At 40.4% G+C, this 18501-nt stretch overlaps 1 protein-coding gene across 1 annotated transcript in view; it reads left to right on the top strand.

Moving 5' to 3' along the window:
• The window catches only part of LOC126188927 (CDAN1-interacting nuclease 1), a 155108-nt gene that overhangs the window by 81349 nt on the left and 55258 nt on the right, over positions 1–18501 (top strand). The window contains exons 4-5 of the mRNA XM_049930648.1: positions 1454–1533; positions 1639–1688. Coding sequence (XP_049786605.1) covers positions 1454–1533; positions 1639–1688 — 130 coding nt within the window. The remainder of the gene's footprint in view (positions 1–1453; positions 1534–1638; positions 1689–18501) is intronic.

Genomic DNA, 18501 nt, shown 5'->3' with positions numbered 1-18501 from the left:
GCATATGTAAATGACAGCTTAGCTGTCTATAGGGATTCTGATTTAGACTCAGCTTCTGACGTTGTCTCTGTGCCATTCTACCCTCAGGGTGGGACTTAAGAGTTTCACGGGACCTAGTTGCATAGGGTAGCGATGCCTCTGTGTTTTCTCAGCGTCTCAGTTCTATTCTCAGTACCTCATAAGTTGCAGTTCATCATAATCCTTCCTTTGTACTTCCTATTTGGAGACATATTTCCTTTGTGTACCGAGTTCCCTGGTCTGAGATCTTTTCAGCTTGCAGCTCTAACTCCAGAGTACTACAAGTTGGAAGAGCCCACTCTACTTCTAGAAACTTAACATCAAGCTCCCTCATTCCTGATCTGCTAACAGGAAATCACGGACGCGGTGTAAAAACTTTTGGCGACAGATGTGGAGTGGGCATTAATTAATCACGCTTGGCTTTATTTGGTATGGGGTTGTTGCAAGTTAATTACAAACTCACAGGGCTGTGGAATAGGTACAGACCATGGTATTTCTGAGAAAACTCGGCCCGAAGTTTAGACAAACTGACGGCTTAGATGAGGCGGGGAAAAGAAGTCTAGATGAGGCAGACATTGGGAGGCAAGGTGAGCAGAAGAAGAAGCAGAAGAAGAAGAAGAAGAAGAATGGACAGACTAGGGATCTGCCAACCGAGCGAGCTTGACCACATGACGATCTTGTTGACCATGGGTGTGAGGGCAAGAAGATGGGACAGTTGGACTGAGGCCGTGAGGTATGGTGCACCACAGGAGGAGGAGGACTGAGTCAGCAGCACACGGCCATGAGTTATGAAGCACTGCAGTAGAAGGTGAGAAACAGGTTCTTCAGAAAAATGCTACCTGACGAGCAGGAGGTATCTCTTAGTCAGCAAATGCACAGAAAAGAATGAAACAGCCATAAATAGTTTGATTTATCCTGTATTATAAGACTGGACAAATATATTACAATTGTGAATGTGTTTACACAGATATTCAATAAAAATGTACTACATATGAATGCCATTGTTGTAAATAAACACTCCTAATGTTCCCACTGTTTCTACTCAGTCCGCAATAAGAAGAGAGGATAATAAGTATGCAACACAACAAAAGCATTCTACGCCAGGGACACAATGACCTGTATGACAGCTCAACCTCCAAGTCATGGCTTCCTCATCTCTCCCTCACAGCAGCAAAGTGTGAAAGGGAGGGCGTGGTTGATTTCCTACCCACATGTGCTCTAATGGCCTTGATGTTAACGCTGCATTAAAAACCAGCCTTTATGCTTTTCATTTCCAGTTAACTGTAAAACTAGAGCTCTCATGTATTTCATAGTCCCATTAATTTACTACAGACAATGAATAAAATTGTTCTAGAACACAGTCCTCTGTTTTTATAGCTATGTGCTTCAAACTTTTGTTACGCATTTGTTAGTAACATAACACATCATATTTCAGCTTCGAAGAATACAATCACAAAACTGATGAGGGATACTACATTAATAAAAAACAAGGACCTAGCATATGAAGTATATTTGGTATGTTTATTTTCTAATTGATGTATTTTGATATGTCTTAATTTTCCCGTCACCATTTAACACTTCGCCTCAGTTGTTAAGTTGATTTATGCTTCCTCTTCTCAGTGCATAATCCATGATGACCAGTATGGACCTGTCACAGACTGCATTAAACAGTAAGTACATAATTTTGCTGCCTGTTCATAATATCACCAATGAAGTCTAAACTTTCTTCTTGTTTGTTATGAAAATTTACTGTGAATATAGTTATCTATATTTCAAGGCAGTTTTTCTGAATGCTTTAGTGTTGGATTGATTAGTTATTTACGTGCTCCATGGGTCATAATGGTGATAATTTTATTATCCATTAAATTCTTTATGTCACTTGATAAGTGGTCAAGGTTTTTTATGGCCAAATACCTCACTCCATGCTGTGTCACTCTAAGGCTGAGTGATGGATGATGATAATCATTCCTCCGTGTAGTATTATATTTATAAATGATACTGTTGTGTTCAAACTGTAGTTGATTATTGACAACAAACTTCATAAAGGAGTGAACATGCTTTGAGGCTGTTGCCAATGTGCCCGACTGTTTAAAGAGTGGTCGACAACAGTTTCTAGAGCGAACACCGCACACTGTCGGTGCTTCAGACACTGTATTCCTCATTGATGAGTTACCCAAGTGTATTTGCAGTTTTTGAGGCCACATGACGTTATTGTCATAAGCTAATGATGCCTAACCACATTGTTCAGAGGTCAGTGAAGTTTTCCAATTGTAGCACTGCTTGTGCAGTGTACTCAACAGGTAATAATGTTTTAGATGATAGAACAAGACTGCTGTTGTCTCATCCTACACTATTTTGTGTAAAAATTAAAACAAGATTTTGAAGTCCTAAAAGTGTGGAAATAATGTTCTTATAAGTGAATGGTGTGTTGTTATGTTTAATGTAAATGTTCTGTTAAATATAGCCAGGTATTCCACATACTGACATCATATTTTTCTTTGATAATAATTGTTTCAAGGACTGTTTAGGGGTTATTCAGTTTGTGACCTGTGTAATATTTGGTTTTGAAACGTATAACATTACATTATTTGCTATGAATTAGTTGCATTTTGCATTGTTAGTTGGGGCACTTGATCAGGGTGTTCATGTCATCACTGGAAAACAATGCTATCTATGCCTGATTATTTTCTTTCATGTTTTAACTGCTCTTCACCTTTTGTTGCTGACTGTTGTGGCTTTTGGTTCTTGTTGGACTTCAGATCTGTGAGTTCTTGCATTACTATTAAGAATTGTTGCACCACATTTCAAATCACTGCTAAATAACTTGTGAGATTTCAGTAGTATTAATGTGAGTTTTCTGTTCACAAAACATACATAATTTCATTTTCATGCATACCTTCTTGATCCTGTATATCATGTCCCCAGTCAGTATAGTAAAGAACGACAGAGGTTATTTTTACATATCTTTTCTGAACAATCTTCAATTGTTTCTCCTTGTGCTTTGGAACTTAGCACATCTCTAAGGCAGACTGGCGATCCGTGATATATTTATTTTCATGCCCGAACAGATATTTCCTCTTACAAAGCCACTGCGATCACCGTCCCATGTTGAAAATGTAGGTCATCCTTCAGTAGAGCCCACCACATGTAAATAGAAATAATAACCCTGCCTAATATTTGCACTTTCATCTGTCATGTCTTATTTTGTCAGTAGTGTCATTTGCTGGTAAGATGATGTGGGATACACATCATCCAATAGTGACAGGTTATCACCATAGGCCGTCAGTCAGAGTGCTCATGTCATCAGCAGAAAGCGTTGCTGTTCATGCCTGTTTATTTCCTTACATGGAGAGACAGTGGCGGAGCACATATAGGCCCACTAGGCACAGGCCTAGGGGCAGCACCTTAAGGGGGCGACATTTTTTGCTCTATACTCACTTTAACCTTTCATGTTTTAAAATAATTGCGCTTACAAATGACAATTTTTTTTTAATGTTGTTAAACAACTTGCTAGTTTAAATAAGCCTTAAGAATGAAATTTGACAGCACAAGATATACGGCATATGAGCACAAGGCTTTTTACTTTAAATACGGCACACAAGAACAAAGATTTTTCCTTTAAACACAGAGCAATGAACTGACCAACTCAGATTACTCGATGTAACTGTGCTATGAAAGAATAACAATGCAGAATAATTTAATTTCATTGTTGCCTGTTTCTCTGTTGTCAGTGAAAAGTAGAAGCACACCTGCCGGCTGGAATTCGTTTCATAAAGTAAACTGGACATTCCCTTTTTTGGCTACTGTTTCCACATCGCTGGAATTTTATCTGGGATGCAAATATGTTCTGAATATTCTTGACACTGTCTTTCTAATTTAAAAAGCAAATAATTTTTGCCATTTCTTGCAGTGAGGTGTGCTGGATCAACTCTTATCCCAATATGAATAACAATGAAAAACGCAAATTGTCTGCAGCTTGTGGTCTTGTGATAGCGTTCTCGCTTCCCATGCATGGGGTCCCAGGTTCGATTCCTGGCGGGGTCAGGGATTTTCCCTGGAGATGACTCGGTAGTTTTGTGTCGTCTTCATTATCATCAACATCATCATCGTCATCATCATTCATCCCTATTACAGTTGGAGGAAGGCAATGGCAAACCGGCTCCTCTGGGACCATGCCTAGCATTGTCCCCCTACACTCCTCGTAGTATGGGATCTCATCATCATCATCATCATCATCATCATCATATGCTGTTTAGTATGATTGGAATTGGATACAGTGTTTCTTTCTTTCCTTTTACAATTTTTTTTCTTTTGTTTTGACTGTTGGTTGACAATTTTGTGAGTGAGTGCTGTAACATGAATAACAACGAAAAAAGAAAACATGCAAAATTAAATGGGGCGGCGTTTTGGAAATTATCGAAGGAAAGGCAAGAACAAAAAGCCAATGTTCTAAAAACACTTGGCAGAGTAGATAAATTTTTCGCAAAAAATGTTGCTGGTTCGACTTGAAGTGGTACGAATGATATTTCTGACACTGCAGCTTTTGTAAAAGAAATAAATACAGACGAAACAAAAGTTAAAAATGAAGTAAAGCAACTTGTTCATGATTTCGAGTTTCACGAAAAACCGAGTGTCGAGTCAGACATCAACAAAAGAAATAACCTCGCTAGTGATAATCCTGCAGAATGGTGTGTCAATTAATCAACGATTGACATTATCTTACAGCATGGCATTAATCAAAATTGTAATGGGATTTGTCTAATTCAAGAAGATCAATAGGCGATAAAACCAGATATTTGAACAAAAACATATTTTACCATAAAATTTTAAATGGTGGCCGGCCGGTGTGGCCGAGCGGTTCTGGGCGCTACAGTCTGGAACCGCGCGACCGCTACCGTCGCAGGTTCGAATCCTACCTCGGGCATGGATGTGTGTGATCCTTAGGTTAGTTAGGTTTAAGTAGTTCTAAGTTCTAGGGGACTGATGACCTCAGAAGTTAAGTCCCATAGTGCTCAGAGCCATTTGAACCATTTTTTAAATGGTGAATCAACTTCGCGTGATTTTCTAGTATACTCCTGTAGCACCAGTACTGTTTTTTGTGCACCATGTAAATTGTTCGGAGGTAAGGCTGCTATTGCTGCTAATGATATTGCAAATTGAAAAAATATTTCTAATATTTTATCTCATCATGACAAGTGCTGGCACAGTGTGTTGAAAAGGGTGTTTGCAGTAGTGAAGGAGCTTACAAGTCATGAACTTGCCCTACATGCAAACGTTGAAAGATTCCGTTCATTACATAATGGTCAAATTATGATGTCTCTTGAACTTATAACCAAGTCTGATCCTTTTCTCGTAGAGCACATTGAACGATACAGAAATCCAGGGCAGGGACATACAAGTTATCTTTCTTCAAAAATCTGTGATGAAATAATAGTGCTTCTTTCTGAATGAATAAAAAGAATTATCATAAGTGAAATAAAACAGGCCAAATATTTCTCTATAATAGTAGATTCTACTGCAGATATTTCATGTATTGATCAATTATCTTTCATATTAAGATATGTGAATAAGAATGGTGAACCTGTTGAATGTTTCCTTCTTTTTTTACCAAACCCGGGACACAAGTCCCTTAGCTGAGGCCATACTAAAAGTCCTGTCTACAAATTCCATTGATATTACTGACTGTAGAGGCCAGTCATATGACAAAGCAAACAATATGTCAGACCTACACTGGTTTGCAGGCACACATTAAAGAATGAAATCTGAAAGAGCATTATGTGCCTTGTGCAGCACATTCTTTGAATTTAGTCGGCACCAGTGCTGCAAGCTGTTGTCGGGAAGCATGTTCATTTTTGAATGTAATGCAAAACCTTTATAATTTTTTCTCTGCTTCTGCACAGCGCTGGGATAAACTTCTTTCTTTCATGAAACTAGGAAGAAAAAATGGTAAAAAGTTTATCAAAAACACGTTGATCAGTAAGAGAGGAAGTGTGTGTAAGTCTACATGAAAACTGGAAGGGTGTTATCAATGCCCTCACGCATATTGCCAATAATATGTTTGAAAAACCACTTGTGCAAAATGAGGCCTCAGCTTAATTGAATCAACTCAGCAGACTAGAAACAGTATTCATGATGACAGTTTGGAAGGACATACTCCAGAGATTTAACAGTGTAAATCTGAAATTGCAAAGTGTAAATATTGAAACTAAAATAGTGCACAAAATATATGAATCACTTTTAGAATTTATTGCATCTATTCGTGGCATGTTCGCCTATTATGAAAATAAATTCATGGAGATTGTGACTGTTAAGACTATGAATGCACCTATAAAAGATCACAAAAATGCAAACTTCATGATGATGAAGAAGCGGACTCTGAAGAAGTTTTTCTGACTGGAAGGGAAAAATTTAGAGTCTAAACATTTCTCCCAGTACTCGACAACTTGTATGTCGAATTAGTAAGGAGGAAGGAAAGCTATAGAACACTATTGGACTCCTTCACTGTTTTCAGTAACCTTAAGAACAGTTCACATGATGATATTGCTGAACATGCAGCGATATGCCAAATGTCATATGCCACAGATTTAGAGACTTCCTCCCATAGTGAATGTGTACATTTTGCAGAACTTTTGAAATCTTCTGAGATTATTGATATACCAGTCAAAAGGAGTAAATTTTTACGAAAAGAGAGGTTACAGTCCGTGTATCTGAATGTTGACATTGCTCTTAGAATATTTCTATGTACGGCACTTACAAATTGTTCAGCAGAATGCTCATTTTTGGGTCTTAAAAGACTGGAAATCATACCTACATTCTACATTGTCTGAGGAGAGATTGAATGCCTTATCCATTCTTCACATTGAAGCCGACCTCCCAACTGATAACTGTCTGAACTATGAAGATATGATCAGTGAGTTTTCTGCTGTCAAAGCCAGACACAAACTTTTCTGACTGGTGAGTTTGTTTGTTTTTTCATAATAGTTTTAAAAATTTAAGATTCTAATGTGATTTTTATTATAACTTAGAGCACATTCATTGGATTTACAAACTACGTATTAGCTGTTTATTGTTGATGACAAAACATGGAACTAAACCTCATTTACGTGCAGACTTGACCAAAGGCACCTGATAATACTAAACAATACTCGAATGACCCAGGCCGCTCAATGCTGTACAGTCAAATCATACCGATACTGTAGTATATTGCAACTGATGCATATTCTTGGCATCTGCTGAAATTTATAGTTGTCACAGAAATATATGTTATCGGAGAGTATGCTCAAATCAAAAAGTATTAATAAATAAAGTAGTTTAGTTGTGTTGATAAACATGTAAAAGCTTTGCTAATAGCATTAGAAAGAGCTATGGTGGTAGCAGTAGCTGCAGTAAAAAACTGTTCAGCCTTAACATGGATTAAAGGTATTGTGTACACTTATTATGCAGCATTTAGCTACACAGACCCCAATGCTTTACACGTTAACTATTAGAATATAAAACAAATTTGATTTTTCCACACTAGTCTGTAAAATTATGTAATAGCAAATCCAGTTCTGTGTTTGTTCGTCTGTACTTAGTTATTAGTTTGTGTGCCGAAATCTCTATTTCATTTTCATTTCTTACACTTTCCTGTAGATTCATGTATTAATACCAAACATGTTTTTTTAATCTGCTACACATTCAAGTTACCAGATTGTAAAATGACATTTTAATTTTGAACACATCTCTGTAAAAGTACGTATTAATTTCTAATGTATGACAGGTTCACTTCAATTTTTAGATCGTAACACAACTTTTTCAATTTTCATTTTCAATGGTTTCCTGTAAAAAAAACATATTAAAAGTGAATGTATAACAAAAGTTCATTGTCTCCTACACACTCTGCTGAATTTTTAGGCCATAAAAGAAAAGTTATTTTCCTTGTGTTCATTTCTGTTGTCTTTCGACAGAAGAATGTGTTTACAAAATGCAGTTTTAAGTTTGTTTTATCCGCTGCTGTACACCAAGTACAGTTCAGGAACCATATTACATTTTGATTGAATGCGACTATAGACTGCTGATGTGTCCTTCAGAACAAAGAATAGCAGGGTATGGAAACAGCTCACAGCACTCCCACCCAAATAGGCAATTGTGAAGTGATCAGGTAATAGTTATTATTTAAATTTTTTTTTTTTTGGGGGGGGGGGGGGGGGGGGGCATATAATATGGTGTGCCTAAGGGCACAAAATTTTTAAATCTGCCACTGTGGAGAGATCATTAAAACTGTTTTGAAACAATTATCACATCAGCCACTCTTAATTACACATTATACACTTCACGAATGGAAGTGTTATTTGTAAATGAAAATCTGAAGATCTTTCTCCAGTGAGAATGACATACTCTGTTCTGTTTCCTAGAAACACTTCAGTGCAATCTCACAGCTACTCTGATATTCTGTATGCTCGTATTTTATTAATTTGGTATCGTGGAACAGTACCAAACACCTGGAAGTCGAGGAACACAATCAGAAAGGAACAGGTTTTTTACATACTCTGTGTGGAATTGTTTTGTTATCTGATTGGGTTCCAGTTGTCATTCCTCTGTTGAGTAATTTCAGTTGCTTTTCTATCCCAGACACTCTTATTTCAATATCTGTCAGTCTGACATTTCTGTGACAATGTAGAAGAGGAGCTCCAGTATGATATTCCTCATTCAAACAGTTTTGAAAAACAGGTGATCAATATTTTGATCTTCTCTGTGTCATCCTACATTTTGATGTCATTATGGTCACAATGTGTCTGGACAGATGCTTCAATCTGTTTGCTAATTTAATGTAAGACCAAAACAAAACTTCATAGGATTATCTGTCAAGTCCGCAGAAAGAACTTACTTCTTAATTAACTTAAAGCTTCAAGCATGGATCTCCACTAACTTTTGGTTTTGTTCAGTTTTTATTTGTCTCTGAGGCTTTACTTGTGCTTAACTTTGCAGTGAATCTCACTTTGCTTTTGTTGCAGCTTTCAAAGACAGCTGTTGAACCACAGTGTGTCTTCCCCATTCCTCACAACTTTGCTCTGCATACCTGTCTAAAGCCTGTTGCACAAAGGGCATTCAAAAAGTTTTGCACAGTCGTCTCTAATTTTTTTATTTTTTACAGGAAGAGAATGAAATTTTTTTGTGAACATACTCAGCGTAGCCTCCATCAGCTGTGATGCATCTGGCCCAATGTTCTTTCCATGATGTAAATGCACTTTGGTAAAATTCTGGGGATTGACTTTTACACTATTGCTCGAAACAGGAAATAAGGTCTTCCTCACTATCAAATGTTTTACTATGCAGGTGGGCCTTCAGACGACCAAGAAGGTAAAAATCAGACGGAGGCAAGTCTGGATTGTAGGGAGGATGAGGAACAATTTCCCAACCCATTTTCCTGATTTTCTCATGTGTCATAAGGGCTGTGGGGGTTTGGCATTGTCATGATGTAGTCTGATGAGCTGACCCTGTGAGTCTTGATGGCAAGTCGCATCTTGTCCAATGACAAACAGTAACGGTCCCGGTTTATTGTGGAACCAGGTTCCAAAAGTCAATGAAAATGACACCACACTATTCCAGAAGAAGGGGGTCATCACCTTTTGGCCTGCAGTTCGTGAAAGTCTTGGTTTCTTCTTCTGAGGGGAAACCGGCTGACGCTACTCCATGGATTGGGTTCGGACAAAAACAACCGTCTTTCAACCTTGGTTAGTGATGCCGTCAAAACACTGTTTCCACTCTTCAGTAAAGGTCTTCATGAGACCCTGGCACACATTCTTCCTCATCGTTTTCATTTCTCATGTCAATAATCTAGGCACCCAACGTGCACAGATTTTCCTGCACTCTAGTGACTGTACCAGTGATACCACTCTACCCAATGACAAACGAGTCATTTCAGCAAGCTGTTGTGTCGTCACACGTCTGTAATTTTGGATGATTTGATCAATGGCCTCCTTATTCACATCACTCACTGCTGTCAATGGTCTGCCGCATCGTGGATTGTCCAGTAGATAGAAATCATCATCTTTAAACATCTACAACTATCGCTGGATACTGCTTTGATCCACTGTGTCCTCCCCATAAACAGGGAGCAACTTCCTGTGAATCGACCGAGCGGGGTGGCGCAGTGGTTAGACACTGGACTCGCATTCTGGAGGACGACGGTTCAATCCCGCATCCGGCCATCCTGATTTAGGTTTTCCGTGATTTCCCTAAATCACTCCAGGCAAATGCCGGGATGGTTCCTCTGAAAGGGCACGGCCGACTTCCTTCCCAATCCTTCCCTAATCCGATGAGACCGATGACCACGCTGTCTGGTCTCCTTCCCCAAACCAATCACCAATCATCACCTGTGAATCGATGTGTCGGAGTCATCGCCGGTCTTGAAGAGGAACTCCATCATCGACCGTTGTCGCAACCTGACATCTACTTCACGGACCATTATGGCTCACCTGTAAATAAAAGAAAATGCTATTACATACCAATTTATAGGTAAATGTTTCAAGTACATTCGCAAAAAATTTCATTCTCCTCCTGGAAAAAGAAGAAGAAGAAGAGAGACAACTGTGCAAAACTTTTTGAATGCCCTTTGTACAATACTCTTGAACTTTGTCAATTGATGCTCAGCATTGTTAATGGTGGAGATGAAATTTTCTGTGTTGAGCACTCTGGTAATCTGAAATCTGTTTCCAGTCATTGTTGGTAAGCAGAAATGTCTTCTTAGTTTTCTTTATGTTCCTGTTTACAGGCATGTATGAAGCCCATAGTGGAAGTGTGCAAAAAAGTGTGGCTGCTATACAGAAAGTTTGGCGATCTGCTCATTCTTTGTGTGGCCATACAGATGAATTTGTGTGCTCGGTGCAGGAATATTTCGAGAAGGAGAGGAAACTGGTGCAACTCTATTTCCTCCAACAAAGGTAGTTAAAAGAACTGCAGATGCCTTAAAGATACACAAAAATATTGTCATCAAAATTTGTAAGGAGAAATATTGCACAGAAGGGGAATAAGCCTGGTTCATCCAAACTATGGGTATCCGGTAAGAAGAGGAGGACAGAACCACACATAACAAAATGGGATTCTTTTCAACAAGATGGGATTCTTTTCAACAAGATGCTGTTTGTTGCCACATATAAGGATACTACGAGAGGAAAGAACACTGACTATAGTAAAGCAGTGAATTACTCTTTTTGAGGCAGAGTTACTTAGTGGCAGCAAAAAGTCTTTGTTAATGGTTGTCAGAACCCTCGGTTTTCGGCATAAAAAATGAATATATGGAAAATTATAATTTAGAGAAGCGACATCATAATGTGATATTGGCAGCTTTTAAGAAGTATCGTTAAAGTGCCATTTGAAGACATTGTGTGGCTTGACAAAACATGGATAAATGCCGGTCGTTCTGTCAGAAGAGACTGAACAGATGATAGTATGTGTGGAAGTTCTGCTGTTCCAATGGGGAAGGGTGCAAGAATTATTGTCTTGCATGCTGGATCTGCATGTGGTTTCATACCTTACCATCTCTTCTTTTACAAATCGAGGAAAACAAATTACTACCTTGAGAAAATGAACTCTGATTGTTTTCTGAAGCAGTTCAGGGGGCAACTACTGAGAAACTTAAATCACCTGTCAGTTATTGTAATGGTTAATGCTTCGTGCAGTTTGTTTATTGAAGATAAAGCTCCAATGATGGCAACGAAAAAAGCCAACATTGTTGAACGGTTGAAATGCCACAACTTGAAAATTCAGGACTATTTGCTAGGGGAAACTGATGGAAATAGTAAAGAAAAATAAACGACAATTTCAACAGTATGTTTTGGACAAAGTAGCTAAAGAACGTGGCTACAGGGTTCTTAGGCTTCCAGCATACCACTGCCACTTTAATGCCATTGACATGATTTGGGCATGGATGAAACATTACATGGCAACAAATAACAAAAGCTTCACTGTGGCAGAAATTCAAAGACTATTAGGGGACTCAGTGGCACAAATAACACCAGATAAGTGAAGTTATGTTGTTCGCCACACAGAAATGGTTGTTAAAGAAGCATGGAAAAGCGAAATGAGTTTAGGGAGTAGTATTGAAAATATAACCTTGTGCAATACCTGTTACTTGTCCATGGAACAGAGCTCAAATGACAGGGATATTGAGGATGAAAGTGGTTCTGAACTAAGTAGCATTTATCATATGCCTTAAATAACCCCCCCACCCCACCCCACCCCACCCCACCCCACCCCTGGGGCTCGCAGCTCTTTCGGGAGTATGTACTTGTCTACCACAGGGCCCCAGCGTTACTTCCTTTCCGAGCTGTGAGCTTATACTTCCACCATCCCTTATCTGCCTCTGCGTTTCCATCGGATGGTTTTCTTGGTGGACGTGGTTTGTGATTTGGGACTCAAGTTACCACTTCTGTCATTTTCCAAGACTTTTCATTAAATAAATACATGGTCCTCGTTATTAGGTTTCACTTGCCTCCAGTTTTCAAAATTCTTCAGAAGTGCGGATCGTACAGGGAAGATCGCCCAATATGGTGTATGCTCCACATTTGTGCCTTTACACCTTCGCACCCTTCCCTTTACTGAGGTAATATACCCAAAACCCAACACGGTAACCATACCATTGTGGAGGAATCGTCAAGTAGCTGCATGGTGGTAGCCCCCAGACCACACAGGGATTGCACTGTCGGTGCCTGAGCTGAAAACTCCCCATGTATGCCAAGGAGTATGTGCCTGTTATGACTTGGCCATGGGACTGTGAGCAATGGGTTACTGGCCAGGTAGCCACTGATAAGGCTGTGAAGCATCCATGGGGAGAACCTCCATTTGGAGTGGGTGGCACCATGGCAGATGAGCTGCAAATGAAGCAGATGAAGTCATCTCCCACTGGTGGCCATATGGCCCCAAGTGGTCTGTGTGGAAGGGAAGTCCTTGTTTAATGGAGATAGATACTATTCTGAAATGTTCCCTTCCCTGGCTACGCCATGGGAGGAACATAGGGCTAAATGGCAAGCAGAGAAATACTCCCTCCAATACTTGGTTTGCACAAGGACTGATACGAATTCTTTCTTGGCCAAAAAGCCCTTATTCTTTAAGGAGAACATAGAAGACAAGTTTGGGGAAGGGGCAGCCATCTCTAAAATGAAATGTGTATCAATTTTGATCAGAACAGCATCCCCTGCCTGGTCACAGGCACTGCTCACTTGTAACAAGTTGGATGACGTACTGGTTACTGTCACTCTCCATAGTAGTCTAAATACAGTTCAGGGCACTGTTTTTCACCAAGACTTGCTCTTGCAATCTGGTGATGAGCTATGTGCCAACTTGTAGCAACAGGGTGTACACATTGTCCATCACATCCATAGGGGACCAAGGACAACAGGGTTGCTACTGGTGCCTTCATCTTGGTCTTTTGAGGGTGATTCACTGTCTGAAAAGATTAAGGTGATGGTATGTCAATGTGATGTGAAACAATATGTTTTCCCCCCTATGCAGTGCTTCAAATGTCTGAAATTCGGGCACATACCTTTGCATTTGCTATGCTAGCCCCATCTGTAAAGATTGCGGAAGATTGCTGCATGTGCCCCTCCCCCCATCTGTATTAACTGTGGAAAGCACAATTCTCTCTGCTCGGCAGATTTCACCGTTTCCCAGAAAGAGAACAAAATACAAGAATAGAAGACTCTGGACAAATTAATGTATCAAGAGGCCAAGAAGATTTACGAGCTGTTGCACTCAGCATGTATAACAGCTTCATATGCTACAGCTGTGATGGCGTCGACCCCTTTGGTGATGGTGCTCCTGCCTGTTACACATTCTAGAGTGGGCCCGCAGAACTGCTCCATGAAGCCTGCTTCCCTGATGGTTGGGGCTCTCCTCTTGCTGCTTCCCCAACACCTACTTTGAGATCATTGGCTTCCCACCCACCAGGGACATCAGTCACCATCTCCCAGCTGGAGACAAATCACCTTGCGCCAGCTTCTCTCGCCGGGAAGTGGTCACTCAGGACACTTCCTTCCAAGGCTTCTGCAGATCTATAAATGGACACCAGCCAGTGGCTGAAGGAGCCACAAGCTGCTGTTTGCAAGGCTCTGTGATTATGATCATTACCTGAAATTGATTCAGAGAAGCCCTTGCAGTCACCAAAAGATAAGTAGAATGAGATTCTGGTGGCCTCCATGCCACCAAATCGTGTGCCTGTTCCACTCCTGTGGCTAAGGTAGAGATTCCAGTGGTCCCTAAGACCCTGGGTTGCACCACGCAACGGAACCCAGAATCAATATGTGTTGATGCCTTAACCGCTAAGCCAGTGGCGGCAGGTGATCGTAGAGCATATCCTGGCTCCTTGGTCCCTTCCTGGCCTCACAGAATGTGGACAACATTATTCTACAGTGGAATTGTTATGGTTTTTTCCACCACCTAGCTGAGGTACGACATTTTTAAAGCACTTCTCCTGCCTTCTGCAGTGCCATTCAGGAGACTTGCTGTGCTGCTCTTCGTGGGTACTTGGGGATATTATGAGAATCATGCTACCTACAACAGGACGTTGTGCAGTGTTTGCACATGTATTTTGGACATGGTACATAATGAACTTTTGCTCGTAGTACACATTTGAAGGCTGTGGCTGTTTGGATAAGGGCATTTCAGTATATTACTGCCTGCTGTATTTACCTAATTTCTGATGGTGAAGTGTCTCAGAACATATTGTTGGCTTTGGTTTCTCAGCCCCCACCACCACCACCACTTTTTTTTCCTAACCTTTCGTGATTTCTATGACCATAACCCTTTGTTGAGTGGAACCATGATTATTGGTTGTGGTCAAGACGTCAAAAACTTACTGGCACAACCTGACTGTGTCTCTTGAAACTGGTGCCCCTGCAAGCTTCAGTGTGGTGCACAGAACTTTCTCAGTCATTGACCTTTCCATCTGCAGCCCTTGTGTTCTCCCATCTATCCACTGCAGGGGCCACTGCAGGGGCCTGGATGCCTACCCAGATAGACTCTTAGCATTGTTGACTGTGGTACTTTCATCTTTGCTGTTCCCCTTGGCTCCCTGCCACATAGAGATACCGATGAGGCAATCCAGGATGCTAATACAGCCATTCTTTTGGCAGCTGATTTAGCGATCCCTTGTTCCTCGGCACTGCCCCAATATAAGACAGTACCTTGGTGGTCAACAGAAATTGCTCTCGAATGCCATAAGCGGCACTCATCAATGGAGCACCTCACTGCCTTTAATCAGCTCCGTGCCCAGGTCCAGCATCTAATAAAATGAATGGAAGGCAGAATGCTGGGAACAGTACATTTCAACCATCGGACCACGTAACTCTCTGTTGCAGGTTTGGGCTAAGATCAGATGTCTCTACAGATACCAGACACATGCGGTTGTACCTGGAATTATCTTGAATGACACTTTCTACACTGTCTCAGATGCCATCTCTGAACGTTTAGCTCTGCATTATGCTCAAGCCTCAGTGTCTGAGAATTGTCGACCTGCCTTTTGTGTTCTAAAACGGTGGGTGGACTGAAAACAATTATCTTATACTACATGCACCAGCAGCCATATATTGCTCCATTTAGTAAGTGGGCTGAAGGCAAGGGGAAACTATAGCCGTAATTTTTCCCGAGGACATGCAGCTCTACTGTATGATTAAATGATGATGGCATCCTCTTGGGTAAAATATTCCGGAGGTAAAATAGTCCCCCATTCGGATCTCCGGGCGGGGACTACTCAGGAGGACGTCGTTATCAGGAGAAAGAAAACTGGCGTTCTACGGATCAGAGCGTGGAATGTCAGATCCCTTAATCGGGCAGGTAGGTTTGAAAATTTAAAAAGGGAAATGGATAGGTTAAAGTTAGATATTGTGGGAATTAGTGAAGTTCGGTGGCAGGAGGAACAAGACTTTTGCTCAGGTGATTACAGGGTTATAAATACAAAATCAAATAGGGGTAATGCAGGAGTAGGTTTAATAATGAATAAAAAAATAGGAGTGCGGGTTAGCTACTACAAACAGCATAGTGATCGCATTATTGTGGCCAAGATAGACACAAAGCCCATGCCTACTACAGTAGTACAAGTTTATATGCCAACTACCCCTGCAGATGATGAAGAAATAGATGAAATGTATGACGAGATAAAAGAAATTATTCAGGTAGTGAAGGGAGACGAAAATTTAATAGTCATGGGTGACTGGAATTCGTCAGTAGGAAAGGGGAGGGAAGGAAACATAGTAGGTGAATATGGATTGGGGGGAAGGAATGAAAGAGGAAGCCGCCTTGTAGAATTTTGCACAGAGCATAACTTAATCATAGCCAACACTTGGTTCAAGAATCATAAAAGAAGGTTGTATACCTGGAAGAATCCTGGAGATACTAAAAGGTATCAGATAGATTATATAATGGTAAGACAGAGATTTAGGAACCAGGTTTTAAATTGTAAGACATTTCCTGGGGCAGATGTGGATTCTGACCACAATCTATTGGTTATGAACTGCAGATTGAAACTGAAGAAACTGCAAAAAGGTGGGAATTTAAGGAGATGGGACCTGGATAAACTGAAAGAACCAGAGGTTGTAGAGAGTTTCAGGGAGAGCATAAGGGAACAATTGACAGGAATGGGGGAAAGAAATACAGTAGAAGAAGAATGGGTAGCTCTGAGGGATGAAGTAGTGAAGGCAGCAGAGGATCAAGTAGGTAAAAAGACGAGGGCTAATAGAAATCCTTGGGTAACAGAAGAAATATTGAATTTAATTTATGAAAGGAGAAAATATAAAAATGCAGTAAATGAAGCAGGCAAAAAAGGAATACAAACGTCTCAAAAATGAGATCGACAGGAAGTGCAAAATGGCTAAGCAGGGATGGCTAGAGGACAAATGTAAGGATGTAGAGGCTTGTCTCACTAGGGGTAAGATAGATACTGCCTACAGGAAAATTAAAGAGACCTTTGGAGAGAAGAGAACCACTTGTATGAACATCAAGAGCTCAGATGGCAACCCAGTTCTAAGCAAAGAAGGGAAGGCAGAAAGGTGGAAGGAGTATCTAGAGGGTTTATACAAGGGCGATGTACTTGAGGACAATATTATGGAAATGGAAGAGGATGTAGATGAAGACGAAATGGGAGATAAGTTACTGCGTGAAGAGTTTGACAGAGCACTGAAAGACCTGAGTCGAAACAAGGCCCCGGGAGTAGACAACATTCCATTTGAACTACTGATGGCCTCGGGAGAGCCAATCATAACAAAACTCTACCATCTGGTGAGCACGATGTATGAGACAGGCGAAATACCCTCAGACTTCAAGAAGAATATAATAATTCCAATCCCAAAGAAAGCAGGTGTTGACAGATGTGAAAATTACCGAACTATCAGTTTAATAAGTCACAGCTGCAAAATACTAACACGAATTCTTTACAGACGAATGGAAAAACTGGTAGAAGCCGACCTCGGGGAAGATCAGTTTGGATTCCGTAGAAATGTTGGAACACGTGAGGCAATACTGACCTTACGACTTATCTTAGAAGAAAGATTAAGAAAAGGCAAACCTACGTTTCTAGCATTTGTAGACTTAGAGAAAGCTTTTGACAATGTTAACTGGAATACTCTCTTTCAAATTCTGAAGGTGGCAGGGGTAAAATACAGGGAGCGAAAGGCTATTTACAGTTTGTACAGAAAACAGATGGCAGTTATAAGAGTCGAGGGGCATGAAAGGGAAGCAGTGGTTGGGAAAGGAGTAAGACAGGGTTGTAGCCTCTCCCCGATGTTATTCAATCTGAATATTGAGCAAGCAGTAAAGGAAACAAAGGAAAAATTCGGAGTAGGTATTAAAATTCATGGAGAAGAAGTAAAAACTTTGAGGTTCGCCGATGACATTGTAATTCTGTCAGAGACAGCAAAGGACTTGGAAGAGCAGTTGAACGAAATGGACAGTGTCTTGAAGGGAGGATATAAGATGAACATCAACAAAAGCATAACGAGGATAATGGAATGTAGTCAAATTAAGTCGGGTGATGCTGAGGGAATTAGATTAGGAAATGAGACACTTAAAGTAGTAAAGGAGTTTTGCTATTTAGGGAGTAAAATAACCGATGATGGTCGAAGTAGAGAGGATATAAAATGTAGACTGGCAATGGCAAGGAAAGCGTTTCTCAAGAAGAGGAATTTGTTAACATCGAGTATAGATTTAAGTGTCAGGAAGTCGTTTCTGAAAGTATTTGTATGGAGTGTAGCCATGTATGGAAGTGAAACATGGACGATAACTAGTTTGGACAAGAAGAGAATAGAAGCTTTCGAAATGTGGTGCTACAGAAGAATGCTGAAGATAAGGTGGGTAGATCACGTAACTAATGAGGAGGTATTGAATAGGATTGGGGAGAAGAGAAGTTTGTGGTACAACTTGACTAGAAGAAGGGATCGGTTGGTAGGACATGTTTTGAGGCATCAAGGGATCACAAATTTAGCATTGGAGGGCAGTGTGGAGGGTAAAAATCGT

Source organism: Schistocerca cancellata, chromosome 5, assembly GCF_023864275.1.
Source record: "Schistocerca cancellata isolate TAMUIC-IGC-003103 chromosome 5, iqSchCanc2.1, whole genome shotgun sequence".
In the NCBI taxonomy this organism is placed as follows: domain Eukaryota; kingdom Metazoa; phylum Arthropoda; class Insecta; order Orthoptera; family Acrididae; genus Schistocerca; species Schistocerca cancellata.
This window is presented reverse-complemented; position numbering and strand designations above follow the sequence as displayed.